Raw genomic sequence first — 27525 nt, forward strand, 5'->3', positions numbered from 1 at the left:
GTTGGTACAACCAGGACCCCTCAGACAGGTCCTTCTGGGGGGCAGGGAGCTTAGACCCCAGCCTTGGGGCTCCCTCCGTTTCCCCAGCCAGCTTCCAACTCAAAACCCCCTCCAGCAGACTCCCCCAGCCTCCCCCCGGCTCCTCCTCCAGCCTTTGTCCAGCTTCCTGGGCAGAAGGTGTCACCTGGCCCCAGCCCCCTCCTGGCTCAGGTGACACCCCCTGCTATCCCATTCCCCATGCAGACAGTCCCAGTAAAACTCCCCTGCGACATCCCCAGGTCAATCTGACCCACTCCCTGCTCCATCACAGAGCGCCCCTGCCAAGCCTGCCCAAGGGCAGGGGATGGAGGCTGGGGAAGGGGCGTCACAGGACGTGGCTCCTCTGTGGGACACTGTGCGGATGCCCGGGGTTGTGCCTTCACTACCCCCTTCAGTTTAAGTGCCCTCCTCCAGTTCTCCCACTATCCTCGCGACAGCCCAGACAGAGCACCAAGCGCCCTTCTTGGCCCTCTCCCCAGGACCTGAGGGAGCAGAGGGCTCCCTCCCTTGAGGCCTCTGTCGCGTCACTGGGTTGACTAGCGCTGATCCTGCCACCTTCTTGGCCCAGTCATCCTGAGCGTCTAATTCCCTCCACCAGCCTTCTCAAGGGGGGCTAGTTAACCCTGGAGTGAGCGGAGCAAGGACTCACCTGTTCTCACGCATCCTGTCACAGGGGCTACGAGGCCTTATTTTGCCTCTGAATGCCAACATCTCACCGGGGGCGGGGGGCGGTAGGGATGTTACTGAAGGTGAGAGAGCATGGGACTTGTTGCTACAGCTCTGTGCAGAACATGACATGGTGGCCCTGGAACACTTCTTACAGTAGGGATGCTGAAAGCCAGTGGGCTCCCCCCTTACCTCTGGCCGTGTCCCCTCTCCCCCGAGCTGGGGCCAGGACCAGGCTGTGGCTCCGGGAGGGGCAGGGGGCTGAAGCTGGGACCACAGCTGGGTCTGGGAGCAGAGCCCTGGGTGTGCGGCCAGTGGCTGGGACCCCATGCAAAACCTGGGGGTGCTGCAGCATGCCCTGCACCCTTAGTTCCCATGCCCGTGGGCCAGGGTGGTGCAGGGTAGGGGAAGATAGGGAGCGAGAGCAGTTTAGAATGTAAGCTGGGGGATGCACTGGGGTGGGGCAGTTTAATGGGGGCATGGGGTGGGGCATGTTTAAGGGGGAATGGTTTAGGGGGGTATTGGGGGGAGGTTGAGCAGTTTGTGGGGAGTGGGTAATTGGGGCCATGACCCTCTACAGGCCTGGTGACCTCCTGTCCTGTTGGGGCATTGACACCCCAAGCCCCCTTCCCCAGAGATGCAGCAGGACCACAAATCACTGCATGATCAAGCAGCTGGTTTATTGAGTGATGGACAGCGGTATGGGGCAGGGAGCCTGCTCTGGGGTTCCTTACAGCCTTGGGTTCCAGGTATGGACAGGGCCTATGATGCTGCACCTCCACCGGTCTCCTCACTGAAACATTGCATGAAGGCGTCCCAGTGGGAGTTCAGCCAGCCATGCAAGTCCTCAGCATAGGGGCTGAGCTTCTGGTGCAGGTTGCTGGCGTAGGCTGCCAGGCCATGCTGGAACTCCTGCAGCCCCAGCTCCTGGACATAGGAGCCCAGCTTCTCCTGTAGCTCCACCCTAGACGGGATGAAGCTGTACGCCTGGCGACCAAGCAGGGTCTTGCTGTACTGCTCCGCCATCTCCAGCAGCCCCTCAGTGTAGGACACCAGGACAGCATGCAGCTGCTTCTTGTAAGGCTGCATCTTCCTCTCCAGTTCCCGCAGCTCTGCCACGCTTACCTCCACCAGCGCGTCTACACGCCTGCTCAGGTTCCTCAGCTGCTCCTGGGCCTTGGGGGGCACCTTACGTTCTAGGTCATCAAAGAAGTTCTCAATTTTCCTGGCGAGCCTCCACTGCCTGCAAAGAAAGGGAAGCAGCTTAGAGTGACTCACCCTCTGGGCTGCTGGCTCTGTCTGACCCCAAGGCAGAAGGATTGGCTGGAGTGGGGAGGGGAGGGGGGTGTCAGGGAGGGGAATGTGGCCCCAGGGCAGGAGGACTAGCTGGTTCATGGGGGTTGGGAATGTGATATGGGGCCTCCACCCCCCAGTGTTGCTGGCTTTGATCCAGCCCCAGCCCCCAGGTCAAGGGCACTGGTTGTCCCAGGGGCATCGGGCCCTGCCATGCCAAACATGGATGCAATTCTGACTGGGAGAACAAGCACCCGCAGCTGAATCCCCAGCATCCCTAGGGTTGGCCAGGCCAATCCCTGCTGAGCTGGTGGGGCTTGCTAGGCCCAGAAGCAGAGGTGTGGGTCCTGCAGTCAGGGATGTGACTCTAACCCCTCTGCTCTGGGTCCCTGGCATGGATGGGGGTGCTCCCAAACCCTGCCTCCAAGTCAGGGCAGGTGCCTCACTCGATCTCCTGGCCCAGCTCAGATTTCTGGATCAGCTCCACGATCGTTGTGATAAGTTGCTCCAGGTAGTGTGGGATGGCATCTGCGACCTGGTCCAACTTTGGCCTGGGTTTCTCGCTGAGGGGAGAGGCCTGGAAGCCTGGGAAAGGAAAGGGATCCCCAGTGAGACAGTGTCACTGAAGGCCCCAGGGCTGCCCTGGCCTGGAGAGACCCACTGAGCTACCTCTCCCTGGAAGGAGGGGCACGTGGTAACTGCACTGGGATGTGGCTCAGGACTCCTAGGTTCCAACCAGCTCTGGGAGGGATATGGGGTCTAGGGGTTACTGCAGAGGGGCTGGGAGCCCGGACTCCTGGCTTCTATCCCACTTTGCCACAGGCTTCTGATAAGGCATTGGGACACTGGGATTGGCAGACTGGATCAGCCCCATGGTTTGTCAAGGCAAATATCTAGAAGCTGGCACTCAGTGGCTCAGGGGAATGTGCAAGAACCCTGCTGTAGCAGATGTGGGTATTTTTCCTCATCACCCCAATAGTTAGCACTGGGGCAGCTGGGTTTATGCGCCTCCTAAGTCTCTAACTATGGTCATTCTGGATACTCCCATTATCCACAGAAATGCATCTGTGAATCCTGCTTATTGGAGATGAGTTCCCTGAGCACCCTTCACCCTGCTGAGCACCGAGAGAATAACAGGCTTCTAAGGCAGAGGTTCTCAAACTGTGGTCCGTGGAGCACCAGTGGTCCGCGAGCTCCACTAATTAGGTGCCTGGACCCTGGAGAAGATGCACATGTAAGGTGAGGGGGTGGCCTTGGGGGGATGAGGGGGTAGGTGGGAGGGGGCAGTGGGGTGAGAAGAGGGGTTGGGAGGAATTTGGGATGTGCAGGGCTGCGGCGACCAGAGAAAGAGGCGACTTTCCCCAGCTCCAGAGCTGCAGCTGCCAGGGAGAGACAGCCCTCCTTCCCAGCCTCAGCTGTGTGGCTGCTGTGGTGGAGGAGAGACCCCCTCCTTCCCAGACCCAGCCTGGGGTCAGCCACAGCTAGGGAGAGAGGAAGAGACCCCCCCTGCTTCCAGCCCCAACTTGGGCGCTGCCACGGAAGGGCAGAGAGGGCACATCCATCGCATTAGAAAGGTAAGACTACTGATATTAAAATATGAGTTGCGTGCTTTTATTTGTAAAACAAAAAAACATTAATTATTAAGCGTTTTTTTAATATAGTGCTTTTATCCACTAATAGTTAGCTAATGGTTCAAACAACATTTGGAAAGATCATTAAGTGGTCCACCGAGATCCTCAGCAAATGTCAAGTGGTCCGTGAAAAAAAGACCTTGAGAAGCACTGTTCTAAGGGGTAGCCAACAAGATTTGCCAAGAGGAAATCATGCCCAGACAGTTCCTTCTTTTTCAGGGTTACTGGGCTAGTGGCCAGAGAGGAAGCTGTAGATGTGATTATAGCTTGATTTTTTGGGTAGGGTTTTTGATACAGTCCCATGTGACATTCTCAGAAGCAAACCAGGGAAGTGTGGTCTATATCAGTGGTTCTCAAACTTTTGTACTGGTGACCCCTTTCACACAGCAAGCCTCTGAGTGTGACCCCCCCTTATAAATGAAAAACACTTTTAAATATATTTAACACCATTATAAATGCTGGAGGCAAAGCGGGGTGTGGGGTGGTGGCTGACAGCTCGCGACCCCACCCTGTAATAACCTTGCGACCCCCTGAGGCCTCCCGACCCCCAGTTTGAGACCCCCTGGTCTAAAGGAAATTACTATAAGTGCAAAAGTGGCTGAAAGAATCACCCTCAAAGGGTGGTTATCAGTGTTGCACTTGTCAAACTGGAGGGGGGTATCTAATGGGGTCCCATAGGGTTCTGTCCTGCATTCAGTACTCGCTAATATTGTCATTAATGACTTGGAGAATGGAGTGGGTAATCTGCGTAAACACTTGCAGATGACACCAAGCTGGGAGGGGTTGCAAGCACTTCGGAGGACAGGATTAGAATTCAAAACGACCTTGTTGATTTCTGGCCAATTCTCCAATTTATCAAGATTAAATTCAATAAAGGCAAGTGCAAAGTACTTAATTTAGGAAGGAAAAGTGAAATGAACAACAACAAAATGGGGAATAACTGGCTAGGTGGTAGTACGGCTGAAAAGGCTCTGCGGGTTAGAGTGGGTCACAAATTGAATATGAGCCAACAGTGCAATGCAGCTGCAAAAAAGATTTATATCATTCTGGAGTGTATTAGTAGGAGTGTGCTATGTAAGACACCGGAGTTAACTGTTCCACTCTACTTAGCACTGGCGAGCTCTAGGTTTACTTGGAGTTGCCTCAGCACAGGGGGCTGTACTAGATGAACTCCTGAGGTGCCTTCCCAAGTTCATTTGTCTGATTCATTCAGGCTGACAGAAAGAGCAACTAAATACCCCTTTTTGTCGTGAGAACTGATACCAGAGAAGCCACTGCCCACGGCACTCATCAGCAGGGCAAGGCCTGAGCAGAATGGCTGTATGGGCCAAGGGGTTTCCCTAGTGACTAGCAAATGCAGGGGATGGAGCACTGGTTGGCAGCAGCTGTGTATGTCTGTGTATCAAAGGCACAAAGCCATCAGACAGGGAGAGACGTTTTTGTTAGCATTGGCCTGGGAGGGAGCAGAGCTAGGGCTCTTTGGAGCACACAGCTGGTGGAGAGGCAAGCTTGGATTTCTGGAAAAGGAAACCGCCGGCTCTTGTATGTTCCTGCTGTGTTCAGGGAAAAGGAATTCTGTGCCCATTCTCTGTAAATCAATAGGCTTATACCAAAAATGAGACCTGACTCTTACCATCGATTTGGGGCCTTGCCAAGAGATATTGGCTGCCCGTTGGAGAGGGGAACAATGCGTTTATCACATCCCTTTTATCTGTCTCCTTTTTAGACAACAGGCCCAGTGTTTTTATCCTCTCCGCCCAGGGCTTTTTCCCAGACCCTGGCTCTCTCTCGTTGCCTGTCCTTGAGCTCCCACTGATTCTCCAATATCCTTTTTACACCAGTGCAAAGTGTTTACACTGGGGGGTGGAGGGTGGGGCGATTTCTCCGCTGCCCTCCCAGTGTTCCAGTCAGCCAGCGTTCACACCCGTGAGGCACACCACAGTTCTGATCTGGATGTGTCTTACACCGGATGAAAACTCTTTTACACACTAAAGGGTTAGACAAGTGCCAGAAACATCCCATGTAGATAACTCCTGAGACTCCCCAGCAGGAGCTCTGCCTGGTTGAATGAGTCAGGACCCAGGGAACAGAGCGCCCAGCTGAATGCTTAGCAAAGCAGGGTGTTCCCAGAGCTGGGAAAGGCTCAGTCCGTTACACTGTTTTTAATTCATGTTTCCTGCTCTCCCCCCCTCCCCCCCGCAATCCAAGCTGCATTCCCTCCCCTTTCCCCTGCTCCTGTGACTGGGTCTCTATCAGATACTTTAGTGGTTTCCACTTGAAAAGTCAAAGCTGATTCCTGTGGGAGAGGGTGCCCAAAAGACCTGGCTTCCAGGCAGAGGGATTCTCCACACACACTGTCAGCCAGCGCCCAATGGGACAGGTGTGAGGCTGCACCGAGACACACTCACCTAGCACAGCCAGGGACAGGACAGCAATGAGAAGCTTCATGCTCAGAGTTTCCTGGCGAACCTGGCAGGATGGAGGAAAGAGATAAGTTAGACCCAAGGGGGAGTGGATGGGGTAACAGCCTTGTCACCCATTCCTCCTCCTGTCACTCATTAACCTCAGCACCTGGGCATGAGCTTTGTCTACAGTCCAGTGCTGGGGGGTCTGGCTTTGGGCTCCCAGCCCCCGAAATAAAACTGCCCGGGTTGGTGCTGCCCGGAAAGCCCTGGCCTGAGACTGTTTCTTTCCATCCCCGTAGTTGCAGCCTTCTCTCTGGCCTGACAACTGCAGTCTGGCCCCACTCGTATCCATTCAGAATGCTGCCTGCTGCAACGATCATGTTCTTTTGGCCAAAACAATGGGCTATCTCTCCTCTCTTTGCTGGCTTCTCTTCTCTCTGGTAGTGTTACACCTCTGACCCAAACAGCTAATTCAAGTTTGGGGCCCTAGCGATGTCCCAGCTGGGAGTACAAATTCATGACGGAGTCCCGTATTGTCTTGAGTGCAGCCTTGTTTATTCACAGGGTGTCCAAAGTCCTGTTTCTGCAAACTAGCACTAGCAGGAGGAATGACAACCCCAAACGATACTCAGCGCTTGTCTGCCCTTCAAGCCCTGCAGCTACGCCGCTGAAGCACGAAGGGAAGACACTATGTCTGTCGGTGGCAGCCCTTCTCCCACCTGTGTAGGTACTCCACCTCCCCGAGAGCCAGTAGCTCTGTCCACAGGAGAAGCCCTCCCATCGACTGGAGTTCGGGCAGTATAACTGCATCGTTCAGGTTTTCCACACCCCTGAGTGTCGTAATTAGACTAACATAAATTCAGCATGTGGACCAGGGCTCGGCAAACGGCCCTTCCCCCATCCAGTTTCAAACTCTCTAGGGAGTTTTAGGTGTAATTAATGTATCCTGACAGTTATATTAACGGAAGCTGTATTCACACCCAGTCTCAGAGGTCTGTGACTGTACAGTCCCCAGTCCCTCTCAGCATAACAATACCAAGCACAGGGTTCAGAGGAGCAGCCGCGTTCGTCTGTGTCCGCAAAAAGAACAGGAGGACTTGGGGCACCTCAGAGACTAACCCATTTATTTGAGCATAAGCTTTCGTGAGGAACTTTCACCAAGGAACTAGCTGTAGCTCACGAAAGCTCATGCTCAGATAAATGGGTTAGTCTCTAAGGTGCCACAAGTCCTCCTTTTCTTTTTGCGAATACAGACTAACACGGCTGCTACTCTGATACAGGAGGTATGTTAGCAACAAGAAGAAGGTCAAGAGAAGTGTGGGCCCCTTACTGAATGGCGGAGGCAACCTAGTGACAGAGGATGTGGAAAAAGCTAATGTACTCAATGCTTTTTTGCCTCTGTCTTCACGAACAAGGTCAGCTCCCAGACTACTGCACTGGGCAGGACAGCATGTGGAGGAGGTGACCAGCCCTCTGTGGAGAAAGAAGTGGTTCAGGACTATTTAGAAAAGCTGGACGAGCACAAGTCCATGGGGCTGGATGCGGTGCATCGGGGGGTGCTAAAGGAGTTGGCGGCTGTGATTGCAGAGCCATTGGCCATTATCTTTGAAAACTCATGGCAATCGGGGGAAGTCCCGGATGACTGGAAAAAGGCTAATGTAGTGCCCATCTTTAAAAAAGGGAAGAAGGAGGATCCTGGGAACTACAGGCCAGTCAGCCTCACCTCAGTCCCTGGAAAAATCATGGAGCAGGTCCTCAAGGAATCAATTCTGAAGCACTTAGAGGAGTGGAAAGTGATCAGGAACAGTCAGCATGGATTCACCAAGGGCAAGTCATGCCTGACTAACTTCATTGCCTTCTATGATGAGATAACTGGCTCAGTGGATGCGGGGAAAGCAGTGGACATGTTATTCCTTGACTTTAGCAAAGCTTTTGATACTGTCTCAGTATTCGTGTCAGCAAGTTAAAGAAGTATGGGCTGGATGAATGGACTATAAGGTGGATAGAAAGCTGGCTAGATTGTCGGGCTCAGTGGGTAGTGATCAATGGCTCCATGTCTAGTTGGCAGCCGGTATCAAGCGGAGTGCCCCAAGGGTCGGTCCTCGGGCCGGTTTTGTTCAATATCTTCATTAATGATCTGGAGGATGGCGTGGACTGCACCCTCAGCAAGTTTGCAGATGATACTAAACTGGGAGGAGAGGTAGATACGCTGGAGGGTAGGGATAGGGTACAGAGGGACCTAGACAAATTTGAGGACTGGGCCCAAAGGAATCTGATGAGGTTCAACAAGGACAAGTGCAGAGTCTTGCACTTAGGACGGAAGAATCCCATGCACTGCTACAGGCTAGGGATTGAGCGGCTAGGCAGCAGTTCTGCAGAAGAGGACCTAGGGGTTACAGTGGACTAGAAGCTGGATATGTGTCAACAGTGTGCCCTTGTTGCCAAGAAGGCTAACAGCATTTTGGGCTGTATAAGTAGGAGCACTGCCAGCAGATCGAGGGGCATTATCATTCCCCTCTATTTGGCATTGGTGAGGCCTCATCTGGAGTACTGTGTCCAGTTTTGGGCCCCACACTACAAGAAGGATGTGGAAAAATTGAAAAGAGTCCAGCGGAGGGCAACAAAAATGATTAGGGGGCTGGAGCACATGATTTATGAGGAGAGGCTGAGGGAACTGGGATTATTTAGTCTGCAGAAGAGAAGAATGAGGGGGGATTTGATAGCTGCTTTCAACTACCTGAAAGGGGGTTCCCAAGAGGATGGATCTAGACTGCTCTCAGTGGTAGCAGATGACAGAACAAGGAGTAATGGTCTCAAGTTGCAGTGGGGGAGGTTTAGGTTGGATATTAGGAAAAACTTTTTCACTAGGAGGGTGGTGAAGCACTGGAATGCGTTACCTAGGGAGGTGGTGGAATCTCCTTCCTTAGCGGTTTTTAAGGTCAGGCTTGACAAAGCCCTGGCTGGGATGATTTAGTTGGGGATTGGTCCTGCTTTGAGCAGGGGGTTGGAATAGATGACCTCTTGAGGTCCCTTCCAACCCTGCTATTCTATGATTCTAAGGTGACTGTCGCTGGCTCTCTGTTGCCCCTCTTGCAGCCCCTTTCCACTGGCTCAGGGACTATCCTGTTCTGTGTCTGTACTGTGGTGCCTGCCACATGGCTGGGGCTCCTGCACAACCAGTAACACAGAAATATAAGGATAATAACATGAGGCAAACACTAATGCAATGCACATGCTGCTGGCGGCCTCCCTGCAGGCCCCTCTCCCTCCCAGCTCTGATCAGGTCTCATGATCGCTCTCTCACTATGAATCATCCTTGCTGACTTGTTTACTGGGACTGCGGATCTCCGCTACGGGTTCTCCCAAACTGCCTCCAGCTTGGAACCCAGGGCAGAAACCTGGGCTCAGGCCCCACAAGTGTCTGGACTTCGGAATGGGGAACCTCAGAAAACTTGATGTAGAGGCAATAGGTTGGGCACCAGCCTTGGAGCCAGAAGACCTATTACCCAGCTTTGCCACTGACCTGCTAGTCCTTTCCCCTTCCTGGGCCTGTTTCGCCTCCCTCTGTTGGGATTTTAAACTCTTTTAGGCAGGGCCCAGGGAGCCTCGGTGTGCCTACACTGCAGCTGGGAGAGTGCTTCCCAGCATGGGTAGCCAGACACCTGCTCACTGTGCTCAAACTAACTCACTTGCAGCAGACGCAGCGGCTCAGGCTAGCCACCCATATAATGTACCCAGGGGATCAGGAGGCTGGTTCTTGGGTAGCTAGCCCAAGCCACTGTCTGTGCCACAGTGCCCACAAGGCTATTTTTGGTGCACTAGCTCCAGCAGAGCTAGTGTCTGTCTGTCTTTGTACTGGGAAGCCTCCTCCGTCCCAGCTGCAGTGTAGATGTCCCCTGTGTGTCTTTGCAGAACCTGGCACAAGATGCCGGGAGTCAGGGCTCCTAACTCTGGGAGGGGCATGCGGGGCTAGTGGGTTAGAATGAGGGCTGGTGACTGGCAGTCAGGACTCCTGGGTTCTGTCCCTGGCTCTGGGAGGAGCATGGGGTCTAGTGCGTTACAGTAGGGATAGGGATGGGAGCCAGGATTCCTGGGTTCTGCCTCTGGTTCTGGGCAGGAAGCAGGGGAGACTTGGGAATCTGGCTGCTGTGTGACTGAGCGAGTCATATCACCTGTCTGCCACTCAACAGACCCACCCTTTTAAAATGGGGGTGGTGATGCCAACTGCCCGCCCCTTCCAGATCTGTGGGTGAAACATGCTACAAAACACATTCTCTGGTTATTTATTGTCTTCTCTCCTCTCCACTTGGGCACAGGGAACCCATGATGCCAGGGAAGGGGGACTGTTGACACTAGCAGAGGATTTGCAGTCAGGTGGGGAATCCTAAGTGGGATGGGGAATGTGGGAAGGAGATGAAGCTGCAGCTGGATCGAGGAATGCAGTTTAACAAGGGGGACTGGAAAGGGGTCAGGAGTTCAAGTGAAAGAGCTGCAGGGGCAGAAACGGGCTGGAAATCCTGGCTCCACACCACAGAGGAATGCACAGAGGTTGGAGCCCAGTGATCTATGATCAGAAGCAGAGTCCTCTGCTGACACAACAGCGCTGAGGCTCCGTGCAGAGGTCAACTGGCAGCAGATAAGGCCTAGGCCACAGGGCGGTACTGACAGTAAACTGTAGCCTCAGGGACCTTCCCTCCCCACTTTGCAGCTGGAGACATTTACTGGCCTGTAGTTTTCCTTCCCAGCAAACCGGGAGGGTGCCAAGTTGGGGCATCTGGCGACGGAGCCTGATTCCAGACCGCCTGATACAGCACGTAATAATCCCTCATGGAAAGGAAGAGGCATGTTCAACTGTGTTATTCCAGGCTCTGCACAAACCTCTAATCCAGAAACCAACAGTGTTTAATACAGAGTCAGCCTTTGTTATGCAAATAAGTTTCTAATATATAATTACAGCCGCAGGGCAGGTCCCAGCCAGGTGGGTCTGGAAACCAATTTTCTGTTTATCTGTTTGGAAAAACAAACCCTGAAGTCATTTTGCCAATGTCACCATGTACCGTGACAGCATCACCCTGAACCTGGCTCGCAGTGCTACGCAGGGTTACCTTGGGTCAGCGTTTGGATGGGAGACACGCTCAGGGAGTGGGTCGCTCTTCCCGGGCAGTCAGTGTTGGTTCGGACGCTCCAGCGTGGCACCACGGGCCACTGTGCTGTCGGAGCCGGGTGGCGGCTCGGGAGGGGGTGCTCGCCCGTCTCAGTCAGTGCTGACCCCAGTATGGCAGGAGGGGGTGGGGGGAAGGGCACTCTCTGTCACAGTTCAGGGCAACTGCAATTGGATGTCCTGGCCGTTGCCATTCTGGATGGAGACCCACCTCACTTGCCCTCTGAGATGGAGATTCCCAGGCTGCACACCTCCCTGCCTTCACTCCCATTTCCCAGCACGCCTGCTTGCTTTCCCTTCAGAGCCCGGTAGCACAGGGATCCCTGCAGACCATGGTGCCACCCAGCTCTTTGTAAGCAGTCAACGTTCGTCTTAAGGTAAAAGCATAACAGAAAAAAACAAAGAACCTACATGCATGCTAATGAGCTGACCAGGACCCCACCCTACGAGGGACTCTGGCAGGAGCAGTGCGTGTGGTGACCAACCCAGAAAGCACCCAGTCTTCTGGGGCCTCAGGCGACCCAGTTTGTCCAACTCTTCCCAAAGGACTGGAGCCCCCACCTGGAGCAGCGTCCTCTCTCTTTGCTGGAGCAGGAAGATGCACGGGGGGGGCAGGGAGGGGAGCAGATCTCCCAAACAGCAGCATCATCACAGACTCTGGCTTTTCTTGAGATTTCATAAATCGCCCCCCCCCCCCACAGCCAGCATGAGGTCTCAGTGCCCCCCACAACCAGCATGAGGTCTCAGCACGCCCCCCCCCCACACACCTGGTATAAGGTCTCGGCACCTCCCCCCCATACAGGGCACAAGGTTTCAGCGTGGGCACAAGGTCTCTGCACCCCCCAGTACAAGGTCTCAGCACATCCCCATACACACTAACAAACACATACCCAGCACGAGGTCTCAACACCCCTCCCTCCCCACAGCCTCAGCCCCAGATCTCAGCACCCCCCCCCAAGAAAAAGTCTCAAGTCCCCCTGCCCCAGCCTGTGACACTTGGACGCTTTGTATTCTCCTTTGAAAACAGGACAAAAATGCAGAGGGGGCTAGTGCCCCCGGTGTCTGTCCCTGAGAGTGGGGGGCCCTCTCTCCTTTCCCTTCTGTCCACCTCCCTGTGCAGCGTCCGATCGCCGGGGGAGACAGGGTCCTAGACCCAGTGGGGTGGGGCAGACTGCGCAGGGCAAGGGGAAGAGATTGTGTCTGTCTCCCTCTCCTCCCCGGCAAGCAGAAGGTTAACACTTTCTCCAAAGGGGAAGCTGTCCGGCCCCATGCGGGGGTGGGGGGGTGGAGGGGAGTAACCTTCGCCCCCTCCAGCTGCATTGGCGAGTTTGCGCTGGCTCTGTCCTCCCCCCGCCCCGTGGGTATTTAAGGCAGCGAGTGGGGCTGGTGGCACTTTACAGCCCAGGACTAGAAGCCCAGCAGAGGTGAGGGCAGGGGGCAATGGAGATACACCCTAAGAAGTAATGGGGTGCTGCAGGCCAGAGGAGAGGGTGTGGGGCAGTAGTAGAGGTGGGAGGGGCTGGGGGTTGCAGCCTCCAAGAGGCTGGAAACGTACAGGCTTCGGGCAGGCAGGAGGCAGCCCAGAGGAGTGGGAGGATGATGGGCAGCAGCCCAGAGGGGATGGCTGAGGGGCAGGATTAGGGGTAGAGTGGATGCAGCCCAGAGGGGCAAGGGCTTTCCTTAGGACAGGGGTGGTTGGACCTGGCTTCCTACATGCTGTGCGCCCTAGCTTGTATCCCCTGTGGGGGAACCCATGGGGGGTGTTATGTCCCACCCTCCTTGCGCTCATTCACCCCAGCCCCTTCCTTCTCTCTCTGCAGGCAAAGCTGCAGCCATGAAGTTTTGGATTGTGCTGCTGGGGGCAACCCTGCTGGCAGGTAAATGGCTCGTTCAGTTCATCTCCCCCATCAGGGCAGGGTTGGAAACTCCCCTTCTGGTGTTGATCAGGAGTAACCTCATTGGAGTCATGGGGACTGGTTCCCTTTTCACGCACCATGGTGTAAATCAGCAATGTGACCCAAAAAAAGAAGAGGAGGACTTGTGGCACCTTAGAGACTAACCAACTGATTTGAGCATGAGCTTCCGTGAGCTACAGCTCCCTGCATCGGATGTGACGCAGTGGGTAGGGGTCCTGCCTGGGGACTCCTGGGTTCTATCCCTAGCATTGGGAGGGGAGTGGGGTCTGGTGGGTTAGTGCTGGAAGCCAGGAGTCCTGGGTTCTATCCCTAGCTCTGCTACTGACTTGCCCATGACCCTGGATGAGTCACTTAGGCTTTGCCTTCACTGTCAAAAGCAGGTGTTTTTTCCAATGGGAGAACCAACCCATGTTAGCTATTACTACCAACTGTCACCACCACGCAGTAAAGGCCAAGCTAAGACTGTAATTTTACCATGAAGTCAATCAGCAGCAGGGTGCAGCGCTGACCTGCCTAGCTACCTTCCGGCAAACAGTCCAGGTGCCTTGTCTCCAACAGGATCGTACAGCAGGCTGGTGATCCCTCATTTGTGTTAGCAATAAGAAAAGGAGGACTTGTGGCACCTTAGAGACTAACCAATTTATTTGAGCATAAGCTCACGAAAGCTCATGCTCAAATAAATTGGTTAGTCTCTAAGGTGCCACAAGTCCTCCTTTTCTTTTTGCGAATACGGCTGTTACTCTGAAACCTCTCATTTGTGTTAGTTATTGCACTGCAAAAACACCACCTTTTGCTGTGAAGACAACCTCACACAACTTGTCTGGTCTCTTTCGACTGGTAAACCCTTTTGGGGAGGGACTGTCTCCTACTGTGTGTTTTGTACAATGCCTGGCACAACGAGGCCCCTGATCTCGGTGGGGGTCTGTGCAGCGCCCGGCATGACGGGGCCCCCGATCTTGGTGGGGGTCTGTGCAGTGCCAGGCATGACGGGGCCCCCGATCTTGGTGGGGGTCTGTGCAGCGCCCGGCATGACGGGGCCCCCGATCTTGGTGGGGGTCTGTGCAGCGCCCGGCATGACGGGGCCCCCGATCTTGGTGGGGGTCTGTGCAGCGCCAGGCATGACGGGGCCCTGATCTCAATCAATCTGTGCAGGGCCGGCCAGGGATATGACACTGGGCTAGATGGGCACCGGGTCTGACCCCCTGTGTGGCTCCAGGGCCGCAATGGCCTGGGTTACACAGGAGGTCAGACTCGACTCTTTACCTGCAAACTCTGCCCCTCCAGGCTGCCAGGCCAACCCGCTTGTCCAGGATGAGCCCAAGACTAAGTGGGAAGAGGCTGTGAAGGTCTTCTGGAACTACCTTTCCAAGGTGGGACATGCCGCAGACAATGTGACCGCCCAGATCAAGAGCTCCCAGCTCAGCAAGGAACTGGAGTGAGTGACCCTGCGGCTCAGTGTTGATGGGTGGGGCAAGGACACAAAGCTGCGGGGGCCTGTGTCCCCCTGGAAAGGGCGAGATCTCTGCTGGGAAAAATGCCGGGCTTTGGCGAAGTGCTGGGTGCCAGGCTGTGCTGAGAAGCACCGTGTTTGGCTGGTGCACACCACGCCTGTGGGTGTTGCTGCCGCTTTGCGGTAATGGTGGGTTGGGAGCATTCCTAGAGGAGCATATGGGGGGATGCCCAGCCAAGGGCCACAACCGGGGGCACAGAGGGGGTGATGTGGGATCCTTGGGGAGCCCTCAGAGCCCTGTTGAAGAGTGGGGTTTGGATGGGTGTCACCACAGCCCTGCATGGGCGCATCACAGATATCGTGGCTGGGGGAGAGGGGTGGTGCAAGCCAAGGCGCCCCAGCTCTGACTCCCTGGTCCCTCCCCAGCGGGCTGATCACCGACACCATGGCTGAAGTGGGGGTGTACACAGAAGAGCTGCGGGCCCGGTTTGGCCCCTACGCCCAGGAGGCCCAGCAGCGCCTGGGCAGCGAGGTAGCGGCGCTGGCAGGGAAGCTGCGGGCCGACATGGAGGAGGCCAAGGGCCGAGTGGTGCAGTACGCGGGCGACGTGCGCTTGATGTTCGACCAAAACCTGGAGGAGGTGCGGGCCCGAGTTGGCATGTACCTGCGCAAGCTGCGCAAGCGTCTGGGCAAAGATGCTGAGGAGCTGCGCCGCAAGATGGCCGCCTATGCCAGCGAGGTGCAGGCCCGCACCGACCAGCGGGTGGACGCCGTGCGCCAGGGCCTGCAGCCCCTAATCGACAGCATCCGTGACAAGGGACAGCAGCGTCTGGGAGCCCTGAGCCAGGCCATGGGTGAGCAGAGCCAGAAGGTGCGCGACAGCCTGGGCACCCGGGCCCAGGAGCTGCAGGGGCACCTGCAGGAGAAGGCTGAGGAGGTGCGGGGCTCCCTAGACCAGGCTGCTGAGCAGGTCCGCCAGTGGTTTGCACCCTTCCTGCAGGATGTCAGTGCCCAGTTACAGGCCCTGGTGGAGAAGCTGCAAGGGAAACTCCAGCTGTAACAGCCTCTGCTCACCCCACGCTGTGGCCCCCCAACAGCCCAGAGCCCTGGCAATCCAGGGGCCTGCATTCCCAGGTCCCCCACAGTACAGCCCTGCCCACTGATACCAAGCTAGCTGCGGAGGTGTGTGGCTCCCGGAGCAAACAGGCATGAGTCACTTCACCTGCTAAGCCTGCTCCAGACCTCCTGCAGGGGCCCAGTTCTTCATTGCCCCTGTGCATGAACCCCAGTGCATAGACATTGCCACTCCGACCCTGCATTCACACTTGGGACTGGTGGAAATGAAGCCACGAGACTCAGGGCAACCATGAATCTGGCCTTGAGCTGCGTTTGTGCAGGTCCTGGAGACCTGAGAGGGGATAACCTCTGCCCATCCCATTCTCCCCTCTCTAACCACAGCTGAATCTGATGCCCCATCCCATCCCCACTGTTAGATCTCCTGTGTTCACCAGTGCTTTCACCTGTAACTAAATAAATTCTTGCTTTGGGCACAAGATACTCGGGGCCTTTTCTTCTTTATGACCTAAATTTATGAGACACACACATTCAGATCCCCAGCTGCAGTAAATCAGCCGTAGCTCCAGGGGGGCCAGATCCTGGTCAACTGGCACTGCTCCGTGGGCCACAGGTGCAAGAAGTCCTCCCACTGCTATCCCATATTGCACTGCTCCATTCAGAATCGACCGATCTGGGCCCCTTGCTGCCGTCTACTGTCCAGGCTGGCATATGGATGTGAGCACGGCAGCAGGAGTGTAAAGAGGTTATTTTACCTCTGTATTTGGCACAGGTCTGATCGCTGCTGGAATACTGTGTGCAGTTCTGGGGCCCACAATGCAAGGAGGATACTGATAAACTGGGGAGGGTTCAGAGAAGAGCCATGAGAATGATTAAAGAATTAGCAAACCTGTCTTGTAGTGATAGACTCAGAGAGCTCAAGCTATTTAGCATAACAAACAGAAGGTTAAGGGGTGACTTGATCCCCGCCTGTACGTACTATTTCATAACGGGCTCCTCAGGTCTCACACACTCCAGTGGCTGGAAGCTGAAGCTCGATAACTTCAGACAGGAAATAAAGTGCAAATTTTTTACTGCTGACAGTAATAAACCACTGGAACAATTTACCAAGGGTCGTGGTGGATTCTCCATCACTGGCAATTTTTAAACAAAGATGTTTTTCTAATAGCTCTTCTCCGGGAATCATTGTGGGAGAGGTCAGTGGCCTGTGCTATGCAAGGGGTCAGACTAGATGAACAGAATGGTCCCACCTGGCCTTAGAATCTATCAATCCGCTGCAAACATGGTATTAGTTCAACTAATCTGAGGCGTTCAGCAGATACTGGTGCTGCAGCAGGGCAGGGCCAAACCCCCAGCCTACCTGCCAACACTCACTGCTGCTTTCCCCTGAATCCCCCCTCCCAGCAGTGTTCGGGATCCCAACAGATGCTCCCAACCCCCCATTCACAGACACGGCCCTTAGCTTGGGGCCATCTGGGTTCTGACTTGCCCCAGATGCTTATCTTCCAGCACCTTCAGTGGGAAATGCTGCTAACCAGCCCCACCCTGATCCCTCCCTAAACACTCACAACCAAGTCTGTTGGGTAAAGTCTCTCACCATTGGCTCCGGGGGAGTTACATCAGCATGAAATTTGGTCCATTGTGTTTCAAAGGACTTCCCCAGCTCTGCTCCTGCCCCACTGGAGAACACATTCCCCCCCCCGCCTACCTCCACCGCAGCAGGTCTGCTCCATGGATGGTTTCTCTGGGGTGTGGGGTGGAAGTCAAAAAGGTTCCTTCTCCCTTTACTGTAATAGCAAACAAACCAGCTGTTTTTGTGATGCCAGAGACCCAGGGAACGAGCACATGTAGGTTATAAACATCCCCCACTGTGCCCTGGAGCACAGCTGCCTGTGGGCCTCTCAGCCCAAGCTGTGACTGTTCAACACACATTTATATTGGCTTCATCACAACCACAACTTTTCTAAGCACTGGGGAAACTTCCTCTGGCAAACCAAAGTTCCGCTCCTGCCCCAGCATTTCAGCCCACACTTTCTAGGAGAGCAGCGGCCTTTATTAGCCTTTTTATTCCAGCTAAGCTCATGTCATTTGGGCATGCAAATGTGAGCCAGTGGGGTGCCGAGTGCCTTTGACAATCTGGCCCTAATTCAGGAATTCCATTCTGCCTCCAGTTTCAGCTGGGTTTAAGTTCACATTGTCTCCCGAAGGGCTGGTGTTCTGTACTGTTAAACAGCCCCACACCCCTCCCCACAGGCAGCTCAGGACAACGGGACCCTGTATAAACAGGCCCCCCCCCCCGTGCCCTGCCCCACCCCACAGGCAGCTGCAACTCCGCTCAGGACAAGAAGACCCTGTATAAACAAAAAAAAAAAAAAGGAGTACTTGTGGCACCTTAGAGACTAACCAATTTATTTGAGCATGAGCTTTCGTGAGCTACAGCTCACTTCAGATGAAATGAGCTGTAGCTCACGAAAGCTTATGCTCAAATAAATTGGTTAGTCTCTAAGGTGCCACAAGTACTCCTTTTCTTTTTGCGAATACAGACTAACACGGCTGTTACTCTGAAACCTGTATAAACAGCCCCCCATGCCCCACCCAAGAGGCAGCTGCATTTTAGTGCCAGAAGAGGGGACCCTGGATAAACAGCCCCCATGCCCTAGGCTTCATCTCAGTGCTGGGGGAGGGGGTCCCTGTGTAAACAGACCCTCTCATTTCTGGGCTCCACATACAAGTTGGGGGTGAAATGTCTCTGCTGATTCTGGCGTGACCGCCCAAGCCCCATTGCAGGTTGTGCGAGGCAGCTGTGGCTCCATGCAGACAGCAGCCTGATGCCTTTCCTGCCCCCCCCATGCCCTCCCTCAGGCACAATTTGCCATTGCCCTCTGCACCATCCACAGTGACTCACACCACTGGCTATTGCTGCTGGTCTCACCTGCTGGTGCTTTGCACTCACTGTGCCCTGGCAGAGAAGACTGGACAGAAGTGACATCTTCAGAACAGGTTTCAGAGGGGTAGCTGTGTTAGTCTGTATCAGTAAAACCACAAGGACTCCTCGTTGTTTGTACTTTCAGAACAGGGGCTAGCTAGGCAGCATAGGCCTCAGTTTACATTAGAGAAAAGTGGATGCACTTCCTTTTTCTGGTGTGAGCAACCACACAGTGGGGCAGGGAGCTGGGCACAGGCTTTTATCTTCCCCTGTTCTCAGCAGCTGCAAAGCCACCTCACAAACAGCTAATTCACAGTGGCTGATATTTTGCTAAGGGAGAGGCATCACCAGGGTCCACTGTCACACACACACGCTTCCAAGTGCTGAGTGTCGGAGCAAGTTTTGACTCTTGGGAAGATATGCCGTGTGGCTGTTAGTTTGGGACTATGCAAATTCTGCATAGAGGCAGCTTTGGGAGCCAGGGAGTTGTGCAAGGCAGAGTGGCGCCATGGGAACTGGTGGTGATTCCTGGGAGAAAGGCTTTCCCTACGTATTGTTTGCCCACCACTGTTCCAGGACTAGCTGTAGGTGGGTAAACAAAGCCGGTTCAACTTAAACTGTATCCAGGTTCCATGTCACAGCTTTCTGTCCACTAATAATCTGACATGCAGGGCCTGGGACACCTGCTGCCACTGTCTGGAAGAGATGCACTGTACTGGGTTCAGTGTAGGGGGAACTGGGTGAAAGAATGTGGCCTGTTTTAGACTGGATAGAATGGTCCCATCTGGGCTTACGCTCAGGCTCTGTGAGTGTAATGCTGACAGACCCCGGTTGTTGGCAGGCAGGATCGAACCTGGGACCTCAGTGCATGAGTCTCTACAGCAGGAACTAGCAGTCTCATTTTCTCTCTCTTTCTCTAAGTGGTCTCAGTGCCGCTAGATGGGGGACAATGCCACACCCAGGAGGTGTGTAGGTTACATGAGCACCCAACCCTTGCTGTAGCCCAGGGCTGTGGGTTTGGCGCTCGGGCACATCTGGGGCATTTCTAGGCCAAGCCTTTGGAATGTGCTGGGGCCACCTGACTTTGTTTTGCAGCCAGCGCTGGGGTTTGGCTTGTGAATGACTCAGCCGCGGCCTGAGCTTTCACAATCCGAAACCTCAAGCTGAAAAAAGAATTGGGTTTCTCAGCAAAAACAAAGCATTTCTCAATGCAGGCTGCTTATAAGAGAAGAAGGAGCCGGCGATACAGACCCTGCCAGGAGCGGTTCCTAGCAGGCAGAGCTCAAGCAGCCTGGAGAAGAGCGTGTGCGACTGCGGGGGGATGAACTGAGCGTCAGAGCAGTGAAGGCAGATAACCTCCAGCTCTGGCAGGGCTCCTCCCAGCCAGGCCCCACAGGGACCCCTTTGTGCTGCCTCCAGCCTGGGGAGCCCAACTGGGGCTGGGCCTACCCCAGTGGAGTTGCGCGGAGTCAGTGATGGAGCTGGCATCTCCTGGGGTGGGGAACTGGCCAGTGGGGGAAGGACTCGGGCTCCGCATGGGCTGCATTTCCTTTTCCTGGCCACAGGAATTTCCCCTGGTGTGGAGGGGCTGAACACTGCAAATGCCTGAGGGGGAGGAAGGGGAAGGGGGAGGGAGAGGCAGCTGCAGAGGAGACAAAAAAGAAGTTCCTTTGGGAAAGGTGTTGGGAAACAAGTCCTAACAGTGGGTGCTGAGGGGGGGAGAGATGGAGGAGGGGGCGAGGTGGGGGGTTGATCCTAGGGTTGCCAGTTTTGTTTGGAGTCTGGATTCCAGCGAGAAACTGTTGAATTGGAATTCATTTGCAAATTGGATACAATTAACTTAGGCTTGAATAGAGACTGGGAGTGGCTAAGTCATTATGCAAGGTAACCTATTTCCCCTTGTTTTTTCCTACCCCCCCCCCCAGACGTTCTTGTTAAACTCTGGATTTGTGCTGGAAATGGCCCACCTTGATTATCATACACATTGTAAGGAGAGGTTTCAGAGTAGCAGCCGTGTTAGTCTGTATTCGCAAAAAGAAAAGGAGGACTTGTGGCACCTTAGAGACTAACCAATTTATTAGAGCATAAGCTTTCGTGAGCTACAGCTCACTTCCTCAGATGCATATCGTGGAAACTGCAGCAGGCTTTATATATACACAGAGAATATGAAACAATACCTCCTCCCACCCCACTGTCCTGCTGGTAATAGCGCAGGACAGTGGGGTGGGAATAGGTATTGTTTCATATTCTCTGTGTATATATAAAGCCTGCTGCAGTTTCCACGATATGCATCTGAGGAAGTGAGCTGTAGCTCACGAAAGCTTATGCTCTAATAAATTGGTTAGTCTCTAAGGTGCCACAAGTCCTCCTTTTCTTATTGTAAGGAGAGTGATCCCTTTGGATAAGCTATTCCCAGCAGGAGCGTGGGGTGGGAGGAGGTATTGGTTCATGGTCTCTGTGTATATAAAGATCTTCTGCAGTTTCCACAGTATGCATCCGATGAAGTGAGCTGTAGCTCACGAAAGCTTAGGCTCAAATAAATTGGTTAGTCTCTAAGGTGACCCAAGTACTCCTAATCTTTAATTAAAGATTAAGCTTTAATTCCTATAACCTCCACGACAATTCCTGGAGGGTTGGCAACACTAGGGGAGTCCACTCCCAGGGAGGAGGGCTAGGGCTCTGTGGGCTGGGGGAGGGTGGGAAATCCCCTCCTGGGGGAAGGGCTGGGAGCCCCAGATCTGGGGGGGCTGTGAGTGCAGGGAATCACTTGCCCGTGGGAAGTGTCAGGAGACCCATCACTCCGGCTATGCTGGGCCCGCTGACAATGGAGTTTTCCAGCAGCCTCTCCAGCCAAACCACCTCCACTCCTAAACCAGGTTGCCCAGGGCAGACGCAGGCCAAACCAGCAGGAGCCTGGCTCAGTTCACAGGGCTCCTGGCAGCGACAGGCACTGAACGCTCTTAGTGCAACTCTGGCCAAATGGGTCTAGGCCTGTCCCCAAAGGGTCCGGGAAACCTCCAAGTCCACAGGCCTTGGCTCAGAGACAGCATCTGCAGGTGGGGCCGGCTGGGTCAGTCACTGCCTGGCCCTCTGCCCCTGGGGGTGGTAGGGTGACCACACAGCAAATGTGAAAAATCAGGACGGGGGTGGGGGGGGTAATAGGAGCCTATATAAGAAAAAGACCCAAAAATTGGGACTGTCCCTATAAAATCGGGACATCTCGTCACCCTAGGGGGTGGGTGGGTAGACTAGAGGGGATGTCCCTGTAGGTGGGCATCAACCCTTGATGATAATAACAGCCCCCCCAGGGCATGCATGGACTGTAGGGGATGAGCCCCCCTAACCTCCGGGGAGGAACAGACTGTAGGGGACCATCCCAGCCCCTGCCCCCTAAAGCCCCTTTCCCTCCCTCCCACTGCACTTTTTCTTTTATCCTGGCCTGACTGACTTTCTTTAACCTCCCCGCTGTGCCTGTCTGTCTGTGTCCATCTCTCTCTGCAGAAGTGGCATCAGTTTCACTGAAGCTGTGGTTTTCCGTAGGTTTGTTTAAGGTGGTAAAAATATGGATGAAGCTGAACTGAAATGACTCCTGAGCTTGCATCATTTGGTGTGTTTTCTTACATCTCCAGCTCCTGGAGTCCTGTGATGTATGGGAGATTCTTGGCTTTAATTTAAACAAATCCAGTACATTTCTGGCCCCCTGGCTTTGGAGAAAAGTATCAGTACAGGCTCAGATACCAGAGGGCAAAGCAGGAGGCAGTGCTGGGGGCAGAGGGGATATAGCTCTGAAGGCACAGCAGCGAGAGCAGGGGCTGCTGACTGGGCACCCAGTTCCAGCAGCAGCAGAGAAGTTAGCCCGAGGTAGCCTGTGTCCCCACCCACCAGGGCATGCTGTCCAGGGCAGGAGGGTCTGGGGCTTTCCACAAACTGGACTGACCCGCTCTGGCCCAGGTTCCTGGGACCCTCCCCCTGTGGTCACTGCTCCCCAGGACTCTGCTGGCCCCGAAGACAGGTCCCTCTGCCTGGGCAGCTTTTACTGGTTGCAAGCAGCCAGCACTCTGGCCTCTGAGCTGGTCAGGGGGCGGGGCCACGGAGAGGGATGGGGCCTCATGGCAAGGAGAGGTACAGCTCCCCAATTTTGTCTGGCCCATCTCAGCCCACCCCCACCCCACTAGGAAGAGGCTGGTGCTTCCCATGGGGCAAAGGCACAATATTATCATTATTTTTATTACCACAAAGCTCAGGCACCCTAGTACCCCACTGTGTCACGTGCTGCACAGCCAGAGCAAAGAGCTGGTCCCTGCCCCACGGAGCTTACAGTCCAAGTATCAGAGGAGAGACACCACCGGGGGGGGGCGAGCACAAGACAACACAGAGACAATAATGGAGCAGAGCCCAACAGGTATTGGGGTTTACAGCTTCATGATTTTTCAGCTGAGCTCCTGTTTCTCCGGGGTCCGGCGAATGCGATTAGCCTACGTGGGGCTGGCGATCCCCAAGGGCACTAGTGTAAGCCCCCCCAGCTAAATAAACGCTTCTGGAGGATACTAACAGGGAATCCCAGCTGACACACTGGGTGTGACCCCCCCCACCCTGCTGCACCTGGGGGGAGGGGGTAGCTTGGTCTGTGCCCCAAACTAGGCACTGGAGGGACACACTGGCCCTTCCCCGCCCCATGCTGATTGTCTGTTTGCTCCACCCCCACCCCCCTTTCCCATCTTCACTCCACCCCTGCCCCTCACCGCCCCTGCCTTTTCCCCCTCACCCCCTTCCCTTTTCTTCTCATTTAGCTGATCTCCTCCTACTAAACCCAGCCAAGACTAGACACCATGAACATGCCATTTGTGGCCAGTACTTTGGTCACGGGCTGGGGCTGTCTGGCAGGCCCTGTCCCCCACGCTGTTTGTGCAGCGCTCAGCACAACGGGGCCCTGGTGTCGGGGGTCCTTAGGCATGGCCATGAGCTCCTTGATTTGTAATAACAGCTCTTCCCCCACCCCTGGTTGCTCCCCAGCTGGGTTTTCATTTCCCCATGGCACAGACTAATAATTAAGAGGCCTTGGAAGAGCAGGGAGGGAGGGGTCAGGTTCCCCCCCACCAGGCAGAGGGGGCGGATGACGGAGGCAGGATGGTTTATAGGGAGCTGGAGCTCGGGAAGCTGCATCCCAGCTCCGGAGATTGCTTAATTCCAGCTGCAGTGAGTGGGGCTAGGGTGGCGTGTGGAGGCAGTGGGACTGGAGGGGTGTACAAAGAGAGGAATGGGGGCTCGTTCGCCAAGATGGGGGACCTGGTGGGGAAGGCAGGGAGCTCAGTGGAGTGAGGACGGGTAGAGGGGTCTGGGGGATGCATTTGAGCGGACTGCAGGCTTGGGGCTGTAACTCCCTGAGTGGAAGAACCCACTTCCCTCTGGCATTAACTTGACCTCCCCAGAGGATATGGGGCAAATAGGGACCCTGTGGGGTATGTGTGGGGCGGGGAATGAGCGGGGAGAGACAGAGATTCTTGTGGGGAACAGGGCACTGTGCAGAGAGAACCAAGGGGGGAGGAGAGGAGGTTTGTGGGATGTGTGGGGTTCATGGAGGTGTTTGTGGGGGGCATGATAATGTGGGAGTAGAGGGAGGCAGTTGGGGTCCATGTGCGATTTGGGGGGGGTGTCTATCCGGGGGAGATGGGACCAATTCAGGTTCAGGGGAGGCAGTGGGGCCCATGTGGGGTTGAGGCAGGTCTGTGTGGGGGGGCACTGCAGGATCAGGGGAGGAGTGGGGTCTGTGTGGGGGGAGGTAGTGGGGCCCGTGTGGGGTTGAGGCAGGTCTGTGCGGGGGGCACTGCAGGATCAGGGGAGGAGTGGGGTCTGTGTGGGGGGAGGTAGTGGGGTCCGTGTGGGGTTGAGGCAGGTCTGTGGGGGGGGCACTGCAGGATCAGGGGAGGAGTGGGGTCTGTGTGGGGCGAGGCAGAGGGGTCCATGTGGGGCTGCAGGGGTGTCTGTGCAGGGGGGCACTGCAGGATCAGGGGAGGAAGTGGGGTCCATGTGGGGTTGGGTGGGTGTCTCGGCGAGGGCCGTGTAATCAGCAGCCAGAGGCACTGGCTAGGTCCCTTCCCCAGGGTAGGTCAGTGCATTTGGGACCAGTCTCGAGGTCACATCCTCCCCCCCTCTGCACAGGGACACACCAAGTCCAGTGACCATGCGGCCTGCAGTGTCCATTTCTCTGATCCTCGTGGCTCTGACGGTCCTGGCAGGTAAGAGCCCCGATTCCTCAAGGAAACAGAGCTGGGTCAATGAGGGTCTCAGAGCCTGGGGGAGGAGATTGTGCGTGTGAGAGGGGAGGGAGAGAGCCAGGGGAAGGGTGTGGGCCAGGGTGAGAGAGGAGCAGGGAGCATGTCAGACCAGTCTATCCAGTCTCTGCCTCGCCCATGGTGGGCAGCACTGATCTTTGCTGCGTGTTCATGCAGCGCCCGCCCCCATGGGACCAACAGCTGCCCTAGCAACACCTCAGTAGAGATTATAAATAACTCTGTGGCTCAGGGATGCCGGGGATCTTGTCAGCAACAGTGGGGCTCATTGAAACCAGGGCCATGCGTTTTGCACCTGCAGTGTGCCATGTGTGTGTGCACGTGCATGCAACGTGCCAGGGTGTGCGTGGAGGTGTGCAATGTGCCCCGTGTGTGTAAAACCACAAACAGGAGCAGCTCCACATCTGAAGCAAATTACATCTCTGAGCTGCCAGAACCAAACAGTAGCCCTGAGACTTCTGAAAAAAGCTAAAATCTCCACAGGCTGCTATTCAGCAACCCAGCTCCAACCACCCCAGCATCTGTGTGGAGTCTGGGGTGGGCAGGGCTGAGGGAGCGCGATGGGTGGTCTGGCATTTAAAGGGGATCAAGGGTCATTAACCTCAAGCAACACAAAGTCTCCCAGGGGCTCCAGAGCCAGGTACCAGAAGCAGAAAAGCTAACTGTGAAAAGGGCTGAGAATTCACCCCGTGACAAGCGTGTTTCAGAGACTATGGGGAAACACCCCCAAGGCACAGAATGACGAGATCAGGGCCCCACCGTGCTGGGCACTAGACTGACACAAAGAGCTGACCACGTACGTGCACACCCCCCCTGGCACCTTGCCCACATGGGCACACACACAAACACCCCTCCTCCTCCAGCACATTGCACGAGCACGCTCACAAACACACGCCCTGGCACACTGCACGGGTGTGGTGAGTCGAGTTTAGGCTGTAGGCATTCTCCGTCTCCCTTTCAGACTCCGCTCAGGCTCAACCGACAGAGCCAACCCTGTCCGAAAAGTTTGAGAACTTCCAGAACAGGCTGCAGGCCTTTGCTGACAGCATTGCAGATAGAACCAAAGCTGCCTTCCAAGAACTGCATCACAGCGAGCTGAGCGAAAAGACCCGGTGAGTCACAGGGGCCTCGGTGTGGCGGCAGGGCTCCTGCAGAAACCAGTGACACTGCCACTGTCACCTGGAGCTAAGCAGAGGTGGGGCCTGTTCCAGGCTTGGCTGGGAGGCTGCAGGAAGAGTTTGTACTGGGGGGAGGGGGAGGTGCTGCAGGAAATGCTCTTCCCAGCCCACCCACACAATCAGCTCCAGCCAATTGTGCAGTGCCATGACCCCCCTGCTCTGGTCTCACAGGACAGTTGACATTGTAAATGATGTTGACATTTAAATTAGCACTGCTGAGCATCAGAGTTAACTCCTCAGTGAGATCCCCTGCAGGCTTTCTGCAGACTCAGGCAGATGTCACTGCGCTGGTCACGCTTGGGACAGATCCCCCCTCTCGGAGCTCAGGCAGGGACTGGCGCTCACTCTGTGTGCGCTGCACCTGGCAAAGGAGCACCAGACCTCAGTCAGGGCCGGTGCGGTGCTGGCAGGATGGAAGCTTGACCTTGGTCAGGGTCTGTGCAGCACTTGGTGGCACTATGGGGCCTCTGAGCTAGGTCACTACTGAAATATGAATAATGTATCGTGAAGCAATCCCATGATTGGGAAGTGTGGCGAAATCCAGCTGGCTGAGAGGCGCAGCAGATAAACTAGTACAATTTAGTTCACAGTTGGGACTGAGCTGGCCTCATTATCCTCACAGCTCTCAGGAGAGGCGGCTACACTTGAAAGGAAACACCCATTCCTTAGTCATGTGTCAAAATCACTGTAATTATCTGTAATTAACTATAACGACCAGGTGGCTGCTGAGATTTGCCAGCATCTACCAGGCTCTGTCCCCAGAGGGATGCTGGCTCTGTTAACTGCTCCTAGACGGTAGTGTCAAAAATCAGGGCAGCTTTGCACTGTTCACAAGGGCAAAGCCCAGGGATTCTCAGCCATCCCCTTTACAAACCTCTCAGTCATTCCCATAGTAGCATCTGTGGAAGTGGGGGGTGAGGAAATGCAGGATCCTAATACACTGGCTGATGTTGCCTCTGCCTTCCCTTGTCTCACAGGAACTGGTTCTCTGAGCAATTCCAGAAGATGAAGGAGAAGTTCAATGAGAAGTTTTCCAGGGACAGATCTGACTGAGAAGGGATTTTTTCTGCAGAGCTCACAGGCAATTCCTGGGGTACTGGTCTCCTTGAAGAGATCATGCTGGGAGGGGAACCCAGGGTTGGCACCCACGTTCCTGTTTTTTATTGCTTTTTTTGTAGCCATGAATAAATGCTCATTGCCTTAGTGCTGGATTTGTATCCAGGGGTTGCTTGGTCATTCCTGCACAGAACATGCTCATTAGGGAGAGGCCTCAAAATTTTCTCAGGTTTCAGAGTAACAGCCGTGTTAGTCTGTATTTGCAAAAAGAAAAGGAGTACTTGTGGCACCTTAGAGACTAACCAATTTATTAGAGCATAAGCTTTCGTGAGCTACAGCTCACTTCATCAGATGCATATCGTGGAAACTGCTGCAGACTTTATATATACACAGAGAATATGAACCAATACCTCCTCCCACCCCACTGTCCTGCTGGTAAT

At 54.9% G+C, this 27525-nt stretch overlaps 3 protein-coding genes across 4 annotated transcripts; 2 read left to right on the forward strand and 1 right to left on the reverse strand.

Annotated features, from left to right (window-relative positions):
- Window positions 1–1364: 1364 nt before the first annotated feature.
- On the reverse strand, window positions 1365–17431 carry LOC311512392 (uncharacterized protein). Its single transcript, XM_084613605.1, has 4 exons — window positions 17344–17431; window positions 6038–6098; window positions 2445–2583; window positions 1365–1948 (listed from the first exon to the last, which is right to left on the reverse strand). Exons 2-4 carry the CDS (start codon window positions 6075–6077, stop codon window positions 1468–1470), a joined length of 660 nt encoding a protein of 219 aa, XP_084469731.1. The 5' UTR covers window positions 6078–6098; window positions 17344–17431; the 3' UTR covers window positions 1365–1467.
- On the forward strand, window positions 12521–16118 carry APOE (apolipoprotein E). 2 transcript variants are annotated; one of them, XM_084613427.1, is made up of 4 exons: window positions 12521–12619; window positions 13016–13072; window positions 14396–14546; window positions 14988–16118. In XM_084613427.1, the coding sequence occupies exons 2-4, from the start codon at window positions 13030–13032 to the stop codon at window positions 15619–15621; spliced, it is 828 nt and encodes a 275-aa protein (XP_084469553.1). In that variant the 5' UTR covers window positions 12521–12619; window positions 13016–13029; the 3' UTR covers window positions 15622–16118. The 2 variants fall into 2 exon arrangements, with proteins under 2 accessions (XP_084469553.1, XP_084469552.1); XM_084613426.1 differs by lacking the exons at window positions 12521–12619; window positions 13016–13072 and having other exon boundaries at window positions 14278–14546.
- A 6189-nt stretch (window positions 17432–23620) lies between the features above and the next one.
- On the forward strand, window positions 23621–27246 carry APOC1 (apolipoprotein C1). Its single transcript, XM_084614173.1, has 4 exons — window positions 23621–23757; window positions 24721–24797; window positions 25813–25963; window positions 27007–27246. The coding sequence occupies exons 2-4, from the start codon at window positions 24743–24745 to the stop codon at window positions 27080–27082; spliced, it is 282 nt and encodes a 93-aa protein (XP_084470299.1). The 5' UTR covers window positions 23621–23757; window positions 24721–24742; the 3' UTR covers window positions 27083–27246.
- The last annotated feature ends 279 nt before the right edge of the window (window positions 27247–27525 follow it).

The sequence above is a fragment of the Lepidochelys olivacea genome (genome assembly GCF_965140295.1).
Source record: "Lepidochelys olivacea isolate rLepOli2 genome assembly, chromosome: 24".
NCBI lineage: Eukaryota > Metazoa > Chordata > Testudines > Cheloniidae > Lepidochelys > Lepidochelys olivacea.

Coding starts and splice junctions, on each gene's coding strand:
- APOC1 (XM_084614173.1), top strand. CDS start 24,743: ATGCGGCCTGCAGTGTCCATTTCTCTGATCCTCGTGGCTCTGACGGTC. Junction 24,798..25,812: donor GGCTCTGACGGTCCTGGCAG/GTAAGAGCCCCG, acceptor TCTCCCTTTCAG/ACTCCGCTCAGGCTCAACCG. Junction 25,964..27,006: donor GAGCTGAGCGAAAAGACCCG/GTGAGTCACAGG, acceptor CTTGTCTCACAG/GAACTGGTTCTCTGAGCAAT.
- APOE (XM_084613426.1), top strand. CDS start 14,293: ATGGGCACCGGGTCTGACCCCCTGTGTGGCTCCAGGGCCGCAATGGCC. Junction 14,547..14,987: donor CAGCTCAGCAAGGAACTGGA/GTGAGTGACCCT, acceptor GTCCCTCCCCAG/CGGGCTGATCACCGACACCA.
- LOC311512392 (XM_084613605.1), bottom strand. CDS start 6,077: ATGAAGCTTCTCATTGCTGTCCTGTCCCTGGCTGTGCTAG. Junction 2,584..6,037: donor CCTGTCCCTGGCTGTGCTAG/GTGAGTGTGTCT, acceptor TTCCTTTCCCAG/GCTTCCAGGCCTCTCCCCTC. Junction 1,949..2,444: donor GAGCTGGGCCAGGAGATCGA/GTGAGGCACCTG, acceptor CTTTCTTTGCAG/GCAGTGGAGGCTCGCCAGGA.